The sequence below is a fragment of the Stegostoma tigrinum genome, chromosome 19 (assembly GCF_030684315.1).
Source record: "Stegostoma tigrinum isolate sSteTig4 chromosome 19, sSteTig4.hap1, whole genome shotgun sequence".
In the NCBI taxonomy this organism is placed as follows: domain Eukaryota; kingdom Metazoa; phylum Chordata; class Chondrichthyes; order Orectolobiformes; family Stegostomatidae; genus Stegostoma; species Stegostoma tigrinum.
In genome coordinates this window covers 2704920-2726619 of record NC_081372.1, presented here as the reverse complement: position 1 = coordinate 2726619, position 21700 = coordinate 2704920, and the positions used below count along the sequence as shown (strand labels likewise).

Sequence of the window (21700 nt, the reverse complement as noted above, 5' to 3'; positions counted from 1 at the left end):
TTATCTTGGATTCTCCAGTATCTGCAGTTCCCATTATCTCTGGACTTTAGGGAGTCCATAGATCCCCATTGCCTCTCCTTAGCATTGCCTTAGGCAATTAGAGTTGACTTGGCAACCACTCAGCATCTTTTTCTCCATATTGTAATTTATGGTGATGGTTGTAATTTATTAGGGGTGAAATAAGTTGGTTAGATAAAGGGGAACCAGGAGATGTTGTACACTTAGGAATCCCAAAAGGTATTATGCCACAAATGATTAATCCATAAGATAAAGGCCCATGGACACCTGAAACGTTAACTCTGATTTCTCTCCACAGATGCTGCCCGACCTGCTGAGATTTTCCTGCAATTTCCGATTTACAGCATCCGCAGTTCTTTTGGTTTTTATTATAGGTTCATGCAGGTGGTGGTGGGGTTAATACATGGGCAAAAACAAGAGGATTGGTTAATGGACAGGGATGAAGCAGAAAGATAAATGGGCAGTTTCAGGTTTATACTATGTGACTGGTTGAGTGCCTCAAGCAGCAGGGCTGCAGTCTGAGATATTGTTCAACTATAATAATTACACAGATGAAGTGGACCAGCCTTATTGAATTACAAAGCCAGTTAAATACACACCTGTAAGGAGGCTGCAGAAACAGAAATCTGCAACTTAAATGAGCATGCAGCAAGGTAGCTAACAGAGGATAATGAGAGAAAGTGTGAAGTGATTCACTTAGGCAGTAAAAATAGAAACATAGACTATTTTTCAAAGCTATGAAACTTCTAAATGTTGCTGTTTATATACATACAAGCAACACTGCAAATTAGCAAGCAGTTACAGAAACAATCAGAAAAGTAAACATCAGATTTCTAAAGGATTGGAGTGTGGGAATACTGAGGACTTCCGACAATTGTACAGGGTTATGAACATCAAATTAGGAGCTGGCTTTCTAATCTTCAGGCTTTACAGTGTGGGCAGTGAACACAGGGAACAATCAATTATGCTTACATTGGTGTCATATACAACTTGGGGCAGGGTAGCAGGCTAGGACCCAACCTGCCTTACATGGCCACCCCCCCAACATGTTAAAATCACAACTGACAAGGCCGTTAGGCATACAGCCTGTCATCACAGCTTCTGACCGTTTAATTCTTCTCAGTGCTTTGAGGGACAGGCCATTACTGCATGAAGGACTGTGCTGCTTTGGGGTGAAATGTATTGGGTATCCCTGTTGGGAACTCAATCCATGAGGAACCTATCATTCTCCCCCTATTGCAGACAGAGGGAGAGAGGGACTCAGGCCAGAAATCACTTTTTTGATGGAAACGAGCTCAATCTACACACTAGGCTGTATAAAGGACGATCTGAACCCAAATTTGTGAAAATGCAATGCATTTAAAACCAAAACCTTGCAGATAAACTTTCAGAAATGCAGGGGAGTATGGATACTTCCTGAAGGCAGTGTGAAAGCATATGGAAGGTGAGCGAGAAATTCACATGGAGTATTAATCACTGATGACTTTAATTGCTGCTCAGAGGCAGTGTTGCTCCCGCTGCTTGCACCAGTTTCTGGTGTTGCACTCCCCCTACCACTGACCATTCCTAAAACCCACCCTTCCCCTACCCTCACCCACCCCAGCCATCTGTCTCACACCTTCCTTCCCTGGAGATTGCAAAGCAAGGTGACCGATTGGTAATTTTGGACTTTAGAGACAAGCGAGCTTTTTCTGATTGGCAGTTCACCTATAACCACCAGCCAAAACTGCTCTGGGAAAATTGATGCCAGTTTCTTTAGTGCCTGGTCTATGATTTTCCTGTGGTTCCTGCAATATGTCTCTAACTCCTGAAGACTCCTCGGCAAACCCTGAAGGGTTGGCAACCTGATCAAGCCAGCAATCCTCGGGTCCAGAGGCTGCAATGATGAACTACTGTCTGAGGCCACTCAGCCCTGAAGAGATTGATCCTATTGTTTAGCATGAGCAGGGATACTGAGGTCAGGTTCACTATCTGCCTGGCCCTCACATACCCCCTTTCAGGGGTGGGGTTAGCTGAGCTGCTTACTGGGTGGGATGTGGGGGTGAATGCAGAGCGAGGTAGCAGAGAGGCATTCCTGTGTGCAGGAACTGGCTGCCTTGCACATTATCAATGCATTTTGAAGCCGGTTTTTTAGGAATGCAAAGCCCCTGATCAACGTGAAGAAAACTGCAGATTTATCTAAAAACAAGGCCCATGAGTCTCAGCAGTGGATTTGCTCCTGGTTGGAGTGTCCCGCTGTGAAATTCATCAGCACCCCACCTAGACAGAAAGCCGAACTCCTCCTCAGGATTTATACAACATGGATTCGAAATGAGAGAAGAAAGAGGGGAATGGGAAGGTTGGGAATGATAAACTTCTGTTCACTCACTTGATTGGCAGGAAGGTAATCCTGGTTGGCATCTGTCAGACTCATGTACATATTGTCCCCATCAAACTGAAAATGGAACAGAAACAAAAAGGTTTCAGTATTTGAGGAACCACAAACACATCATGTTTCAGAGAAAGAACACAATTAAAATTTTCCTGCTCCATTGGGTGATTGAGAACCTCAAGTGGCAGTTCACACACAACTAACCCACTGAATTATTACTCTCTCTGTAATATTCTCACTAAACACTTAGGCAAGATTACCGAATGTTAAATAACTGGAAATCAATAATTGGAGTTCATTAAACAGCCATGTAATTACAAGCTTACAGAGCAACAATGAACAACTTCCCGACAAGCAATTATCTACAGTGAGCTGGTAAGTTTCAATCACAATATGCAAGGATTCCCATTGCAAGTTTCTGAATCATGACAGCCGAATGAATAAATACTGTCACACAAGGGAGAGAAACAAACCACAGGTATCACTGGGAGGGGACAGTCTGATAATAACATCAGAGTGATCCCAACCTGATGTTCCACCCACACACAGACACACACACACAGACACACACAATCTCACAAGCACAAATACGCACACTGTCACAAGCATGGATACACGCACTCTCTCACACACGCATGTACACACACACTCTCACTTGGACTCCACTAACCTGCACAAACACCTACACTCTCACACACAGACAGCCACAAACACACATGCACACGTGCACACACACACGCACATGGAACACACAACCTCACTCTCTCTCATTCCCACACACGCAGGGTGTGCGGCAGAAGCCTTGGATCGTCCTGTGCATGCTGGAAATATGAAATCAAAACAGAAATTGCTGATGATAGCCAAAACAATCCTGACTGTCTCACCAGAACCTCTCCCCCTCCCCCTTTTCTGATGAAGGGTCTAGGCCCAAAACGTCAGCTTTTGTGCTCCTAAGATGCTGCTTGGCCTCCTGTGTTCATCCAGCTCCACACTTTGTTATCTCGGATTCTCCAGCATCTGCAGTTCCCATTATCTCTGATCACCATTTTAACCTCACTGCGAAGCCTCTTCCAGGGATGCCTAACCCAAAGAAGTTACCCTCCTCCCTCTGTACCAACCTTAGGGGATCTCTCTCCCACTGCAACTCTCCTGTCCACCTATCTTCTCCTCTATCCATCTTCAGTCTGCCTCCCCCCTCTCCCTATTTATTTCAGAATCCTCTCCCCCTCCCCCTTTTCTGATGAAGGGTCCAGGCCCGAAATGCCAGCTTTTGTGCTCCTAAGATGCTGCTTGCCCTGCTGTGTTCATCCAGCTCCACGCTTTGTTGTCTCACCAGTTCCAGCATGTTTTAGTTTTAATGCCACTACCCTGAATGCAGCCTGACAGGGAGGCCTGGTGCTGTTTCTAGACTTTGAAGCCTGCCTGGTTTGGGTCTTGTTTTCTGTTTTATTAGTGGACCGTAAATAGAGATGGTCCCTCTGATAAAGCAGGCTTGTTCTGTGTAGCTTGTGGTTTGGCAAACGAGCTGATTGTGTGCTGCCTGAGTTTTAACGATAATGAAAGAGTTTTTACCTAAGCACTGAAATTCCCTTACTAACGTTTCTCACCCTTGCCACACACCAACTCCCTCCTATAAAACCTGAGCATTCTAACCACACTCTTGATCACCTGACCTAATATCTGCTTTTGTCTGTGACATTGTGTCATTGTTTGATTCATAATGTTTTATGAAACACTTTAGAATGTTTCATTACATTAAAAGCATGATATTATTATAAATTGTTGTTGGCGTTAAGGATGAAATATCAGTCCTTTCTGAACAGTAACTTATTTATATAGATGTGACTCACAAAAGGTGAGGACCTTTAATTCCTGGAAATTGCAAACTCAGTGTCATTCAGGTCAGCGACTGAGCTGTGAAGAGTTTCACTCTGATTAGGAAGGGAGTTGTGCACTGGGCATGGAGTGGGACGACTTATAATTCTCTCAGTTTTGGCCAATTTCTCTCCGGACACTGAGATGTCATTATTATAAACCTGTATTTTGAATTTGTGGGCAATGATAGGGGTGAACGATCCAGAGAAGCAATTTGAACATGGATTCCTTGACCCCCTCAGACACATCCATCTTCCATTCCTTCCCACCCCTGTTCCCACCTGCCTGGCCCAACCACAGTATGTTCTGAGACCCTCTCACTATGGGGTAATGGAAATCTGCCTCATGAAGCTACATCAATCAGTCCCCTTTTACCAGAAAGACAATCCAAATGAAATGTATTTTCCCGCTCGGTCCACCCTGTTGGAAGGTTTCATTTTACCCTTTCTGCTGACTCATTTACATAGAAACGCTGTGTGAGAAACTTATAACTTGCAGGTGAAATTCACCACAGAATGACAGCAGACAGGATGGTGGAAGCAGATTCAACACTAACTTCCAAAGCAAACGAGTAAGTACATCAAAAGAAAGATTTCCCAGGGTTATTGGTCGAGAGAAGTGGTTGTGGGATTGATCGGATGCCTCTTTCAAATGGCTTGCGCAGACACAAGGGCCAAATGGTCTCATTCCATGTTGTAAGGGTTCTCTGATAGAATATAGAAGTTTGCTGAGGTTCCCACAATCTCACAGAGTTGACTCGGAACCAGATAAACAATGCAACACCCATTGATAGGTTGAGGAGAGTGGGCAAAAATCTAACAGATGGAGTCCAAAGCGGGAACGTATGGAGTTTACACGTTGTCATGAAGCATGAGAAAGTATTACTTAACCAGAGAAAGACTGTGGAATCCTGAGGTGCAGAGGGACCTGAGTGTCCTAGTGCATGAATCACAGAAGATTAGTGTTTGGATATAATCAGACAGGCCAATGCAATACAGTCCTTTACTACCAGACGAATTGAACATTAAAGTAAGGATATTAAGCTTCAAATTTACAGGACATTGGTGAGACCTCACCTCAAATACTGTGTGCGGTGTCAGTCTCCTTATTTAGGGAATCATGTAAGTGCACAGGAGGTGGGTCACAGAAGGCTTATTAACTGATCCCTGGAATTAGGAGTTTACCTGAGGAGGAAAGGTTGGATATACTGGGCTTGTTTCCCCTAGCATTTCAAAAAGATCGGGGCGACTGGATTGAAGTGTCTAAGATCCTGAATGGTCTTGACAAGGTGAATGTGGGAAGGATGTTTCCTCCTGGGGGGGAAGGGGTTCAGTTGAGGACAAGGGGATGCTGTTTTAAAATTAGAGTCGCCTTTTTCAGGACAGATGTGAGGGGGTTTGTTTTGTCTCCCAGGGGGATATGCATCTTTGGAACTCTCTGCCCCAGAAGACATTGAAAGCTGGGGTGATTGAGTGCTTTAAGACAGAGGTAGATACATTCTTGTTAGGCAGGGAATTGAGACTTATTAAGGAAGAGTTGGGCAGCACGGTAGCTCAGTAGGTAACACTGCTGCTCACATCGCCAGGGGCTCAGGGTTTGATTAGATTTTCTACAGTGTGGAAGCAGGCCCTTCGGCCCAACAAGTCCACACTGCCCCTTGGAGTATCCCACCCAGACCCATCCCCCTATAACCCACACACCCCTGAACACTACGGGCAATTTATCACGGCCAATCCACCTAGCCTGCACATCTTTGGACTGTGGGAGGAAACCGGAGCACCCAGAGGAAACCCACGCAGACACGGGGAGAATGTGCAAACTCCACACAGACAATCGCCCGAGGCTGGAATTGAGCCCGGGTCCCTGGCGCTGAGACTGCAGTGCTAGCCACTGAGCCACCGTGCAGCCTCATCCTCATGTGACTGTCTGTGTGGAGTTTGTATATTCTCCCTGTGCATGCATGGGATTCCTCCCACAGTCTTGGCTTCTTCTCACAGCCCAACGATGTGCAGGTAGGTGGATTGGCTGTACTAAATTGCCCTTAGTGTCCTGCGGGTTAGCCATGGGAAGTATGCGGGGTGGCGGGGGTGGGGGGGGGGGGGGGTGCGGTGTGGTGGGGATGTGGGTTGGTGTGGATTTGATGGGTTGAATGGCCTACCTCCACACTGTCGGGGTTCCATAAATTAAAAAAAACAAATGTGGAACGCCATTAACAACCAGTTCAGTGATTTTATAAAATGATGGAACAGGTCAAGGGGCTGAGTGTCTCAATACTTATGTTCACAGCCCATCCCCCACTCCTCCCTCACACAAGGCAACTCATTAGAAAGGGGAAATCTCAATCTTTCAATACTGTTCCAGCCAGGCACCAACTGATGGTTTGTGGAATTTCAGGAATAAAATGTTTTCAGGTCGGTGGTTTAAAGAGGCAAGAATAGACAGATTTGGACAGGTCTGACAAACTGGGATGGGAGGGAGAGAGAGAGAGAGAGAGAGGATGGATTTCTGATTGTGTGCAGCAATCCATGGGTGAATATCAGAGACATGAGAAGGGGATGAAGATTCTCTACTACTGGGGATTGTGACCCTGGACCTTGAGGATCACACATTGAAGGTTGTGGTGGGTTGACTTGGATTCTGTGGATCACATTTGGAAAACTTCTCCCATTCATTAGATCCTTGTGAAACCCTCTTCCCTGGTCTTCACCTGTGAGCAGTTTTGTGCTTTTCTGTGATGAGGTGAGACTGGACTACAAGAAATGAAAACAGACCATGGAAACCTCCGGAAAAATCCTGGTATTCTCACATCCTTCCTAAAGTGTGGGGACATGACTGTACACAATATCCCAGCTGTGGCCTCACCAGAGGCTTCTGGATTCAGGATTTTATGAGCATTACTCAATCAGTGGTGAACATTATTTAAGAATATATATTGTGTTCATTCAAAGTCCCTCCAGATTGTTTATTGTCGCTTACAATTTGGTAAAATGTTCTTGTTGTCATTTTTTAGGTAGTTGTCCTTCTCAGTCTACAGGGACAGGCGGTCTAACTGAATGTTGATGAGGAGGCTCCGGTATTAGACTGGGGTGCACAAAGTTAGATGTCACACAATGCCAGGGTATAGTCCAACAGGTTTGTTGGAAATCACAAGCTTTCATAGCCTTGCTCCTTCGTGAAGCCAGCTGATGAAGGAGCAACGTTGCGAAAGCTTGTGATTTTAAATTAAGCTGTTGGGCTCTAACCTGGATAGTGTGTGATTGCTGACCTACAAGAGGCAGGAAGGGCAATACTTTTACACATGTGGAATGAACTTCCAGAGGAAGTGCTGGATGTGGGCACAGTTACAACATTTAAAAGACATTTGAGTAAGTGCATGAATAGTACAGATTTGAAACACAAGCAGGTGGGATTAGTTTAGTTTGGGATTATGCTCAGCATGGGCTGGTTAGACCAAAGGGTCTGTCTCCAGAGAAACAAAGAAGATAGGAACAGGAGGAGGCCATTCAGCCCTTTGAGCCTGCTCTACCATTCTTCATGATCATGGCTGATTATCCAACTCATTGGCCTAATCCTACTTTCTGCCCATAGCCTTCGATCCCATTTGCCCCAAGTGCTATATGTAGCTGCCTACTTCCTGTGGTAATGAATTCCACAGGCTCACCACTCTTCAGGTGAGGAAATGTCTCCTCATCTACGTCCTAAATGCTCTGCCCTGAATCCTCATACTGTGACCCCTGGTTCTGGGCACACCCACCATCGTGGAGGAGAAAACAGAGTTAACGTTTTGGGTCTGGTGACCCTTCTTCAGAACCAGTTGGATTGTTTCTTAAGCATCCTCCCTGTCCCACCCTGTTAGAATTTTTACAAGTCTCTATGAGATCCCTCTCATTCATCTGAACTCGAAAGAAAACAATCCCAACCTAGTCAATCTCTCCTCCTACATCAGTCCCACCATCCCGGGAATCGCTGCACTCCCTCGAGAGTAAGAGCATCCTTCCTCAGAAAAGGAGACCGAAACTGCACACAATATTCCAGGTGTGGCCTCACCAAGACCCTGTATAACTGCAACAACACATCCCTGCTCCTGTACTCGAAACCTGTCGCAGTGAATGCCAGCATACCATTTACCTTCTTTATTGCCTGTAGGAGGTGAAGAAGGCAAACAGTACATTGGTCTTCAGAGTGAGAGGGTTGAAGTACAGGAGCAGCACTCCTAAAGCTTATAATTTCAGAAAAAACAGTTGGAATATAACCTGGTATCGTGTGACTTCTGACTGATGCCTGGATAGATCCTGGGAGGTGAGTCCCTGACATTCGAACACAATTTTCTCTTTATTCTATCAACCCCAGGGGCTGTAAGAGGACAGTTCCATAGCAGGAGGTACAAAGAGCTGAGCTTTGTCACATCTCCTGGAAATATTGTGAAGCCATTATCACATTTTCAAATATGTTAGCTTGCAATACACAGCAAGAGCCCATGAACAGGAATGAAGTGACTAACCAATTGGATTAAAAACCGAAAGAACTCCGGATGCTGTAAATCAGGAACAGAAACAAAGTTGCTGGAAAAGCTCAAAGATAACAAGGTGTAGAGCTGGATGAACACAGTAGGCCAAGCAACATCATAGCAGCAGGCAAGGTGATGTTTCGGGCCTAGTCCTACTATCTGCTGGAAAAGCTCAGCAGGTCTGGCAGCCTTTGTGGAGGAGAAAACAGAGTTAACATTTTGGGTCTGGTGACCCTTCTTCAGAACCAGTTGGATTGTTTCTTAAGCAGTCAGCTGGTAAGTGGCCCGGTTCCTGATCAGCCGGGAAAGGGCAGGAAAGTGAACATGAGAATGTTGGATCAACTATAGAATGCTTACAGCAGAATGAGGCCGTTTGGCCCATCAGGTCTATGCCAATCCTTCAAACAGCATCCCACCTGGAGCACCTGGAGGAAACGCAGACATGGGGGTAATGTGCAAACTCCACACGGATAGTTGTCTCAGGTTGGAATTGAACCTACATCCCTGGTGCTGTGAGGCAGCAGTGCTAAGACCTGAGCTAACATGCTACTCCCCTGATCCTACCTAATGGTGGTGCAGATTATAGGAGCTGAACGGCCCCCTCCTGGTCGTATTCCTCATTGTCATGTGGTCTAATGGGGGAGGAATGTTTGTCAGTGAACCTCAGGACCATCCTGTTCCTCCCTGGGGCTGTCCGGGAAGCATTCACAAATGACAGCTCATTGACAGGACGGGATGCGGCCAACATGTGGGAGGATCGAAGCTGCAGCTTTTTAATGTCAAGTTGAGAGAGCTACCAACAGCATCATCAAGTGGGGAAATTCTGCCAGCTTCAGCATGCAAGTATCCTACCAAACTCTACGTAGATAGTTTCTAAAGGGGTATGTTACTATCTTCTCTAATGTCAGCCACATGAAGCTGAGGTGCTGTCCATTAAGGCCTGAGAGTTAAGGTGAAGACAGCAATGTGCCCCTACATTTGTCAAACAAGGGGAAGGGAATTTGGAAAGGGAGATTGCTGTGATTGAAAAGTTATTGTAAACTTCGCAATGACAAAAGAACGTCACATTCCAGCTCTAAAATGTATCGGGCGCAGTTGAGGAATGGCAAAGACTCAGACTGGCCAACCTTTCAAATATTGACACCATCGTTGATAAATTTCACATCAAAGGAATATCCCCATGTATTTAAAAACTACCATCTAGACTCGTTGGCAGTGTACATTGTGCCTGACAAACTCAACAATGACACCACGAGACACTGCACATGATCCAAAGAGAAGGACAAGGGAGAGAGAAGGAGGGTCAACTTCTGAAAAGGTCAAGACCAATCTCCCAGCTCAAAATGACCAAAGATGCACCCTGCTCCTCTCGGACCGTGATCTTGCAAGGTTTGGGGATCTTTTTGAAGACTCCACACTCTACCTTTCCCCGGGACAGTGTTGGTTTGCTCCCCGAGTGGCCCTTTAGCATGAACAGACAGGGCACTGTGTGGTTCGGACTGGGTACTGATCACCCTCCATGTGGGAGATGGGCTGGTGGAACTCCAGTTGTAATGAGACGTGCTCAAACCTCAGCACGGGGAGGTGATGGCCTGCTGGTATTATCTCTGGACCATTAATCCAGAGACCCAGATAATGTTCTGGGGATCCGGGTTCAAATCCCACCATGGCAGATGGTGGAATTTGAATTCAATAAAATATCTGGAATTAAGGGTCTAATGATGACCATGAATCGATTGTCGGGAAAAACCCATCTGGTTCACTAATGTCCTTTAAAGAAGGAAACTGTCATCCTTACCTAGTCTGGCCTAGACGTGACTCCAGACCCACAGCAATGTAGTTGACTCTTAACTGCCCTCTGGGTAATTAAGGAGGGGCAATAAATGCTGCCTAGCAAAGCCCTCAGCCCATGAATGAATATACAAAAGCACACGATTCTTAAACCATGAAAGGTTCCTGCTACAACTGAGGGTCTCCATGCTGGTGTGAAAATGGTGGATGGGATGCAACATTATCCTATCCCTGCGGAGCAGGAATGGGTGTATCAGGATTTGTGAGGTCGACAAGGGGACGGGGGGAGAGTGTGGAGGGGCGAAGGGCTGTGAGCAACATGCGGGAAGTTTCCTTTGGGCAGGTCACAAACACAGAATTTGAGTCCAGTCTGCACCCAGCAGACTCAAACCCAAACTCTGGCAAACCACTTTGAAATGCCAGATCATGGAGCCAGGGATTCTCCTCACTATCAGAGTTAGCCTTTTCCAAAGAGCAGAGAAAACAGAGAAAATGGAAGCCAGAGGAGGCCATTCAGCCCTTTGAACCTGCTCCACCATTCAATACGATCGCCCAACTCAATCCCCTGTTCCCGCTTTCTCCCCCATACCCTTCCATCCCTTTAGCCCCAGGAAGTACATCCATCTTCTGCTTGAAAACATTCAATGTTTTCAGTTATAGAATCATAGAGTCACAGAGTATGGAAACAGACCCTTCGGCTCAACTCGCCCATGCCAACCAGGTTTCCTAAAGTGAACTAGTCCCATGTGCCTTTGTTTGTCCCATATCCCTCTAATCCTTTCCTATCCATGTACAACCTCAACCACTTTCTGTGATAGAGAATTCCATAGGCTGACCACTTTCTGGGTAAAGATAGTTCTCATCGCAGTCTTAAATGGCCCAGCCTATATCTTAAGACGATGACCCTGGTTCTGGATTTGTCTGTCATCAGAAACCTTCTTCCTGTATCTGTCTTGTGCAGTCCTTGTTGAATTTTATATGTGTCTATTAGATCTGTTCTCATTCTTCTCCAGTGAAGATCATCCTAACTGATCAAGCCTCTCCACGTACATGAGGCCTGCCTTCCCACAAGTTGGGCTGGTAAACCCCTTACTGCATTCCCTCTATAGCAAGAAAATCCTTCCTCAGATAAGAAGACCAGAATTCCATAAAATACACCGGGTGGGGTCTCACCAACTTCCTGCATAATTGCAGCAAGGAGCCCATGCTCCTGAACTCGAATCCTCTCACTGCAAAAGCCAGCATACCATTTGCCTTCTTCACCGCCTGCTCCATCTACACACGTAGCTTCAGAAACTGATGCAGAAGGATGCCCAGGTCTCATTGCTCCTCCGCCTTTCCCAATCTATCACCATTCAGATAACAATCCTCCTTCCTGTTTTCCACCAAAAGTGGGTATCCTCACATTTACCCACATGGCACTGTCTGTCATGCACTTACCCATTCGTTCAGCCTGTCCAAATCACACTGAAGGTAGGGAAGCTGGTCCAAAAATGCTTGCCTGGAGCATGATCATTGAGCAACTAATAAACTTTGTCAGTTGAATACAGAATCATTCAGTTTCTCCAATCATTTCTCAATATTGTGTTAAAATCACTGTCAGTAGCTCTCTCTCATGGAGCTGCTGACTCTCATGGAGTTTGTAAAGAAAATGTTGGCAGGGCTGAAGGATTGATCGTCAGCTTTTTGATAAAGCTGGCCCTAGCACAATGGGCCAAATGATATTAGATCATAGGATTTTTCTAGTTCTACGTTAGTTCAAACAGCAAACACTTTTTCAAACAGCTACACAGAGTCATACAGCATGGAAACAGACCCCTTGGTCCAACCAGTCCATGTCAAACATAATCCCAAACCAAACTAGTCCAACCTGTCTGCTCCTGGCCCACATCCCACCAAATCTTTCCTATTCATGAACTTATTCAAAAGTCTTTTAAACATTGGAATTATACCTCCATCCCCCACTTCCCCTGGAAGTTCATTCCACATGGGAACTACCCTCTGTTTGCCACTCATGACTTTTTGATGTCAGAAGTCACACAACATTAGGTTACAGTCCAACAGGAACAAAAGCAGAAGTTGCTGGAAAAGCTCAGCAGGTCTAGCAGCATCTGTGAAGAAAAACCAGAGTTAACAGTTTGGATCTGGTGACCCTTCCTCAGAATGTTCTTGACTTACAGCATCCGCAGGTCTTTTGGTTTTTATAGTTTGACAGGTTTATTTGAAATCACAAGCTATCGGAGCGCTGTTGCTTCATCAAGTCACTTCACAAGGGATCGAGGCTCTGAAAGTTTGTGATTTCAAATAAACCTGTCAGACTATAACCTGGTGTTGTGTGACTTCTGACTGGGTCCACCCCAGTCCAACAGCAGTACCTCCACACTACGTCTTTTTTTAAATCTCTCTCCTTTCAAATGAAAAACGTGCCCCCTAGTCTTAAACTCCCCCATCCTTGGGAAAAGACACCCATCATTAACCCTATCTATACGCTACATATTCCCACAGTGCAAGAGAGGTCAGAATTTTAATGATTTTGACATGTCAATAATGAAGGGCTGATATTGCGTATGTGACCAGATCGAGATGATGAGTGACTGGGAAGGGAATATGGCTGTAATCACGTGTTTGTTGCACCTGGAGGTTGTGGAAGTGAGGGGATGGGAGATTCTGCCCACAGATGGTTCACTTGTCTGTACAATCATTCCCATTGCCCAGAGACAAGCAGGAGGAGGCTAGCTCAGTCAGACTGTGTGAATTCACCGTTCACTGAACTGGATGTCTCGTGCACAGAATAGTTTGGTGTGATTTACATCATTGCATCATGCACTAGAAAACAAATGAAAGCCCTGGCACTGATTGTTTCCAGTGCATTTTGTTATATTTAACCAGAAATTAATAGAACACACCCCACCAGGTATTAGAAAACATCAAGTAGTGAGCCACAGATACACTTACTGAGTTCTGTATAAAGATTTATTTTCACAGATAGTTTTGAGGTTTTTACTTTAATTCTTTGTTAGATTGTGTGGGGCGGGGGTGAGGAGTCATGCAGCAAGGTCTGTGGTTAATCTCAACTGTGCTTTTACCCAGGTACACAGCAGCACCAGTGAAACATGGAAGCTTCTCTAGCATTCAAATCAGTTTCTATGTCTAACTCGAGGTAACAAAGTCCTCACTGAGAGACAGATTTTTGCTTTTAGCATCTTTCCCTTCTCCTTCTGAAGACAGTTACCCTTCGGCCCATCGTGCTGGTGACAGCTCTCTGAAAGAGTTGTCCAATCAGACATGTAGCCCTGCTCTTCCCTCAAAAACCTGTAAAGATCTTTTTTCTAAACCTCACGACAATCAGCATCTCCAAGGTGCCAATGCTTGGGCATCACGTTAGGCAGGGGCAGCTACTGAAAGCGATTTTGCAAGACTCTCAGTCCCTCGATTAACTCCAACCTCTGCTGACAGGTCTAAACTTTGACAAACAGCACGGAATATTCTGTCCGCTCACAACCTGAGACCATTGGAGATTGTTAAAACAAGATGCCGAATGGTATTGCTGAATGCTGAAATGAAGCAACTATTCCTTTTCAGCGTCTCACAGTTACTCACTCAAATCCCAGGGAGATGCAATTTACTTCACACCAAAGTGACATCTCCTTGAACATTGCAGGAGAATAACAGGGTTTCCAATGATTTAAATCAATGCATCGTTGTGTGTCGAAATGAGAGCTTCATCTTTAAGGATTCCATGTGTCATGTATATACAATGTTGCGACTCTGCCTGGCAAGTAGCCTAAGGGTTTGTTTGTAATCTGCACAAAGAAACAAATTGGTTTTCAGTAATGTCTGCCTCATAATTTTGCAATGTGTTCTACTGTTTCAAATAAACTAACCCACAGACTTAATCAACCTCTAATGAGCAATTGGATATGAGCCAGTTATCATTAACATGATATCTACTGGGTAGGTAATGTACCATATAAATTATCAATGATTTTGCATTTATATAGTACCTTTCACATCCTTAGGACAACCTAAAATACCTTAAAGCCAATGGATTACTTTAGAAGTGTAATCACTGTTGTTTCTCAGGAAATAATTAAGAAATGTTTCTAAAAAGTAGTTGTATTTCTGAAACAGGACACTGATTACAGGAGTGCTAACTGCATCCAATAGCATTTAGTGCTCAGCATTGTCATGCGCCTGTTTCAGATCCAGGTCTGTGCTCTGTAATTAAGTTTATGATGATAGAGTAAACAGCTGGAAGAGTAATTTTCTCATATTGAAATTATGAGTTATTAAATAAAATAACATCACACATGGTGTGAATTACTATGTGATAATTGGTTGTGGCAAACCACAACTGGAAAAATATCCTAAAGCACCAAGAACGAGAGGTTTGTAAAATACACGTCTGTTCCCAGAAAATACAGTGAAACATTTTAATTTAGAAAAGTCTGACTCTCTACCAATGAGCCAAGAGTGATAACTACATTTTTGATTTTTTATTCATGACAGAGGCAGCCAATGTATGAAGAAATCATGAATGTTTTAATCATCTTCCTTCCTCTCCTGAGTAGGTTGTGGTTGTTGGGTGTAGGTCCCATGGTCTGAGGCCACTCTACAGTGTCTTCCATAAGGAAGTAATTACTGGTATGTGTGCCTGTAGTCAGGTTTCTATCAACAGACAATCCAGCCTAGGGGAACTGGAATGGGACAAAAACAGAAGTTGCTGGAAAAGCTCAGCAGGTCTGGCACAGTCTGTGAATGAAAAACAACAGAGTTAACGTTTCGAGTCAGGCGACCCTTCCTCAGAACAGGGTGTCAGTTCTGCGAACTTGTCACCGGACCCAAAATGTTAAATCTGTTTTCTCCTTCACAGACTGTGCCAGACCTGCTGAGCTTTTCCAGCAACTTCTGTTTTTGTTCCTGACTTACAGCATCTGCAGTTCTTTCGGAACTAGAACGGGATGGTTTTCAGTCATTTGTGCCTGTTTCGCCAAAACTACAGCACTGTCAACGATCCCTGTATAGCCCAGTCAGAATCTTCTGGCAGATTACAATAAACCCACAAAGTTTCGGGGTTTGTGAGGGGAGGGGAGAAATTCCAGCGAGGGTGTAACTGGAATGTTTCCAATTGCAAGATGAAATTCCACCCATTTGTTCAGCCCCTTGACAATAGCTGCTCATGTCCATATTACTATCAATCACATTAACAAATGCTGGAATGTAACAATGTCTGGAAGAATGAGGGTAACAGAGTAGAATTTATGGGAGGTCTGCAGAGATAAATGTGAGCAAGCAGAAATTTGTGCAAAAAATTGAAAATCAGTATAAGTTATTGGATATCGATGAGTAACTGAGAACCAGTGAGAATAATTAAAGAAGCAGTGTAAATAATTGAGAGTCAGTTTGAAAAATTAAAAAAAATAGAGTGAATAATTGGAAATGAGTGTGAACAGCCAGTGAGTAGTGGTACAATGAGAAATCAGAATGAACAATTGTAAGTCCGCGTGAACAACTGGGAATAATCAAAATATAACTGAAAATCAGTGTGCTTAATTGGAAAATGCCAAACACACTTCCTTTATTCCTTCTATAAGTTAGGAAATTGCTGTTAAAAGCCATTCTTCATTCACATTTGGCACTGTATTTGCAAAAAACACACAATTTGTGAAGTATTTTTCCTCATTGTAACTCAAATTTAGGCTCACATTTATAGAAACAGAAAGCTCTGAGCCTCTGTGAGGATCATTCAACTAGTGGCAACAAAATACCACAAGAAAATTTGAGTGTGTGCTGTGATCTCTGGCCTGATATCTGCACCTTTACAGGGGACCTGCAGGAACACCTAGGTCATTGGAGGCAGAGCTATTTGAGCCCAGGTATAGTCAGGGGACAGGTCAGGAGACAGGTGTAAATGTGTAAAGAAGAGTTCAAGATGATGGGTATAACTCACTTCCACCTGAATTTCTTTCATCCATGACATCGAGTATTTGTTTTACTTATGGACATCTCTGCAGGAGTTCCTCAGGGTAGTGTCCTTGGCCCAGCCATCTTCAGCTGCTTCATCAATGACCTTCCCTCCATCATAAGGTCAGAAGTGGGGATGTCTGCTGATGGTTGCACAGTGTTCAGCACCGTTCGTGACTCCTCAGATACTGAAGCAGTCCATGTTCTGGACAATACCCAGATTTGGGCTGACCAGAGGCAAGAAACATTTGTGCCACACAAATGCCAGGCTATGACCATCATCAATAAAAGTCAATCTTAACACCACTCACTGACAAAGAACAAAGAACAAAGCACAAAGAAACCTACAGCACAGGAACAGGCCCTCCGGCCCTCCAAGCCTGCGCCGATCAAGATCCTCTGTCTAAACCTGTCATCTATTTTCTAACGGTCTGTGTCCATTTGCTCCACGCCCATCCATGTACCTGTCCAAATATATCTTAAAAGACGCTAACGTGTCTGCGTCTACGACCTCCGCTGGCAACGCGTTCCAGGCGCCCACCACCCTCTGCGTAAAGAACTTTCCACACATATCTCCCTTAAACTTTCCTCCTCTCACTTTGAACTCATGACCCCTAGTGATTGAGTCCCCCACTCTGGGAAAAAGCTTTTTGCTATCCACCCTGTCTATACCTCTCATGATTTTGTAGACCTCAATCAGGTCCTCCCTCAATCTCCGTCTTTCTAATGAAAATAATCTTAATCTACTCAACCTCTCTTCATAGCTAGCGCCCTCCATACCAGGCAACATCCTGGTAAACCTCCTCTGCACCCTCTCCAAAGCATCCACATCCTTTTGGTAATGTGGTGACCAGAACTGTACACAGTACTCTAAATGTGGCAGAACCAAAGCCCTATACAACTGCAACATGACCTGCCAACTCTTGTACTCAATACCCTGCCCAATGAAGGAAAGCATGCTATATGCCTTCTTGACCACCCTATTGACCTGCGTTGTCACCCTCAGGGAACAATGAAACCTTTGAAGAGCAGGTGTGCATGCTGGAATGGATAGAGATAGAGGAAGCTGATGTGCTGAAAATTTTGTCAAACATTAAGATTGACAAGTCGCCAGGCCCGGATCAGATTTGTCCTCGGCTGCTTTGGGAAGCGAGAAATGCAATTGCTTCGCCACTTGCGAAGATCTTTGCATCCTCGCTCTCCACTGGAGTCGTACCTGAGGACTGGAGTCAGGCAAATGTAATTCCTCTCTTCAAGAAAGGAAATAGGGAAATCCCCGGCAATTATAGACCGGTAAGTCTCACGTCTGTCGTCTGCAAGGTGTTAGAAAGGATTCTGAGGGATAAGATTTATGACCATCTGGAAGAGCATGGCTTGATCAAATACAGTCAACACGGCTTTGTGAGGGGTAGGTCATGCCTTACAAACCTTATCGAGTTTTTTGAGGATGTGACTAGAAAGGTTGATGAGGGTCGAGCTGTGGATGTGGTGTATATGGACTTCAGTAAGGCATTTGATAAGGTTCCCCATGGTAGGCTCATTCAGAAGGTCAGAAGGAATGGGATACAGGGGAACTTAGCTGCTTGGATACAGAATTGGCTGGCCAACAGAAGACAGCGAGTGGTAGTAGAAGGAAGATATTCTGCCTGGAAGTCAGTGGTGAGTGGAGTTCCACAGGGCTCTGTCCTTGGGCCTCTACTGTTTGTAATTTTTATTAATGACTTGGACGAGGGAATTGAAGGATGGGTCAGCAAGTTTGCAGACGACACAAAGGTCGGAGGTGTCGTTGACAGTGTAGAGGGCTGTTGTAGGCTGCAGTGGGACATTGACAGGATGCAGAGATGGGCTGAGAGGTGGCAGATGGAGTTCAACCTGGATAAATGCGAGGTGATGCATTTTGGAAGGTCGAATTTGAAAGCTGAGTACAGGATTAAGGATAGGATTCTCGGCAGCGTGGAGGAACAGAGGGATCTTGGTGTGCAGATACATAGATCCCTTAAAATGGCCACCCAAGTGGACAGGGTTGTTAAGAAAGCATATGGTGTTTTGGCTTTCATTAACAGGGGGATTGAGTTTAAGAGTCGTGAGATCTTGTTGCAGCTCTATAAAACTTTGGTTAGACCGCACTTGGAATACTGCGTCCAGTTCTGGGCGCCCTATTATAGGAAAGATGTGGATGCTTTGGAGAGGGTTCAGAGGAGGTTTACCAGGATGCTGCCTGGACTGGAGGGCTTATCTTATGAAGAGAGGTTGACTGAGCTCGGTCTCTTTTCATTGGAGAAAAGGAGGAGGAGAGGGGACCTAATTGAGGTATACAAGATAATGAGAGGCATAGATAGAGTTGATAGCCAGAGACTATTTCCCAGGGCAGAAATGGCTAGCACGAGGGGTCATAGTTTCAAACTGGTTGGTGGAAAGTATAGAGGGGATGTCAGAGGCAGGTTCTTTACGCAGAGAGTTGTGAGAGCATGGAATGCGTTGCCAGCAGCAGTTGTGGAAGCAAGGTCATTGGGGTCATTTAAGAGACTGCTGGACATGTATATGGTCACAGAAATTTGAGGGTGCATACATGAGGATCAATGGTCGGCACAACATTGTGGGCTGAAGGGCCTGTTCTGTGCTGTACTGTTCTATGTTCTATGTTCTATGTTCTATCTGTCATGTCCCTCTCCTTGGTGAATACCGATGCAAAGTACTCGTTAAGAATGTCACCCATTTTCCCTGACTCAGCGCATAACTTTCCTTCTTTGTCCTTAAGTAGGCCTATCCTTTCTCTAGTTACCCTCTTGCTCTTTATATATGAATAAAAGGCTTTGGGATTTTCCTTAACCATGTCTGCCAGCAATATCTCATGTCCTCTCTTAGCCCTCTTAATCCCTTTTTTCAGATTCGCTCTACATTCCAGATATTCTTGCAAAGCTTCGTCTGTCTTCAGTCGCCTAGACCTCATGTATGCTTCTTTTTTCTCTTGGCTAGTCTCACAATTTCACCTGTCATCCATGGCTCCCTAATCTTGCCATTTCTATTCCTCATTTTCACAGGAACATGTCTCTCCAGCACGCTAATCAACATCTCCTTAAAAGCCTCCCACATATCAAATGTGGATTTACCTTCAAACAGTTTCTCCCAGTCTACATTCCCCAGATCCTGCCGAATCTTGGTATAGTCGGCCTTCCCCCAGTTTAGTACTCTTGCTTTAGGACCACTCCTATCCTTGTCCATGAGTATTGTAAATCTTACGGAATTGTGGTCACTATTTCCAAAGTAGTCCCCTAGCGTAATATCAATCACCTGGCCGGGTTCATTCCCCAGCACCAGGTCCAGTATGGCTCCTTCCCGAGTTGGACTACATACATACTGCTCTAGAAAACCCTCCTGGACACACCTTACAAATTCTGCTCCGTCATGACCCCTAACACTGAGTGAATCTCAGTCAATGTTGGGAAAATTAAAATCTCCCATCACCACCACCCTGTTGCTCCTACACCTTTCCATTATCTGTTTACATATTTATACCTCTATCTCACGCTCGCTGTGTTCCCATCATTGAATCCCCTACTATCAACATTCACAAAAACAATGCAGCTGCAAGAGCAGATCAGAGACCAGGAATATTGCAGCAAGTAACTCCCCTCCAGGCTCCCCAAAGCTTGTCTACCATTTACAAGGTACAAGTCAGGAGTGTGATGGAATACTCCCCACTTGCCTGGATGGGTGCAGCTCCAACAACACTCAAGAACCTTGATCCCATCCAGGACAAAGCAGTACATTTGATCAGCACAACCACAAACATCCACTCCCTCCATCAACGATGCTTAGTAGCAGCAGTATGTACACCAAAGAAAGAAAGTGTTGGAGAAACGCAGCAGGTCCGGCAGCATCTGCAGAGCAAAGAACAGAGTTCAGTGGAATGGCATTTCCCATCTACATCAGTTCTGACCAAGGGTCACTAAAATCTCTGTTTGCGCAGATGCTGCCAGAAATGCTGGGTTTCTCCATAACATCCTGTTTGCAGATTTCCAGTATCCGCAGTTCTTTGTTTTATTGTTCCAGCTGCAAGATACTGTTATGGACCAGACCAGACCCTCAATATATTTTAGGAACGTAGCCTTAGACCATAACTTTTTCTTAATTTAAAGGTAGATGTGAAATGCATGTTCCAGATGCCATGTGACTGGTTAAACTATTCAATGTTAAGCAAAACACAATTTGTTTAAATGCTATATTTAAAATATGAACAAAAGAAAGAGAAATTTAGAACAACCTAACTATTGGAAAACTTAGCCAAATAATAGATGGTGTACCTGTTACGAATTAATTTTTCTGATTGTGGGTAACATCCCATTATCACACCCTTTAGCAAAAAGGCAAATTCAGACACATTATTACATGCAGTTCTCCAATCCAGGACGAGAAAAAGCATGAAGGGAAATTCCAGAAATAGTAGCGGCTAAGAATCATTCACTGAAGCATCCAACTCTTCTGAGACCCCAAACAGCTACAGCTAAAAACAACTAGAGCTCCTGGATGTGAGAGCTGGCCATTCCCATTCAGGCTGACAAAAAACAACACAAAGTCTAATAAACTCTTTACTTAAACCGTCTTCAGTAGTTTGTTCAGTCTCTCAGCCTTTACAATCTCTCTCCAAAACAAAACCCAGGACAAAATAATTCTTTAAAGTGACAGCATCTTCACAATGTGCTGCAGAAATTCACCAAAGATCCTCAGACAGCACCTTCCAAACCCACGGCCACTTCCATCTAGAAGGACAAGGGCAGCAGATACATGGGAACACCATCCCCTGCAAGTTCCCCTCCAAACCACCCACCATCCGGACTTGGAAATACATCGCTGTTTGTTCAGTGTCATTGGGTCAAAATCCTGGAATTCTCTCCCTAAGGGCATTGTGGATCAATCCACAGCACACGGACTGCAGCGGTTCAAGAAGGCAGCTCACCACTATCTTTTGAAAAGCTGGAAATTTTGATCCCATTCCCCAGGGATGGGCAGGAAGAGGAAATTCCAGCTTGTGCTGTTTCCAGTATTGCAATCTCCTGAGAAAGAACCAGCTATAAACTGTTCACGACAATAAGATGATTCTGTTCAGCAACATAATGACACCTTACAACATATTCACATACATTGCAATATTGTTCATCTTGGTGTTAGTCCAC

At 44.6% G+C, this 21700-nt stretch overlaps 1 protein-coding gene across 6 annotated transcripts in view; it reads right to left on the bottom strand.

Annotated features, from left to right (window-relative positions):
* tox2 (TOX high mobility group box family member 2) overlaps positions 1–21700 on the bottom strand; it is a 203793-nt gene that overhangs the window by 73176 nt on the left and 108917 nt on the right. For all 6 annotated transcript variants that reach the window (XM_048550571.2, XM_048550572.2, XM_048550576.2 and 3 more), the window contains exon 2: positions 2387–2452. In XM_048550571.2, coding sequence (XP_048406528.1) covers positions 2387–2452 — 66 coding nt within the window. The remainder of the gene's footprint in view (positions 1–2386; positions 2453–21700) is intronic.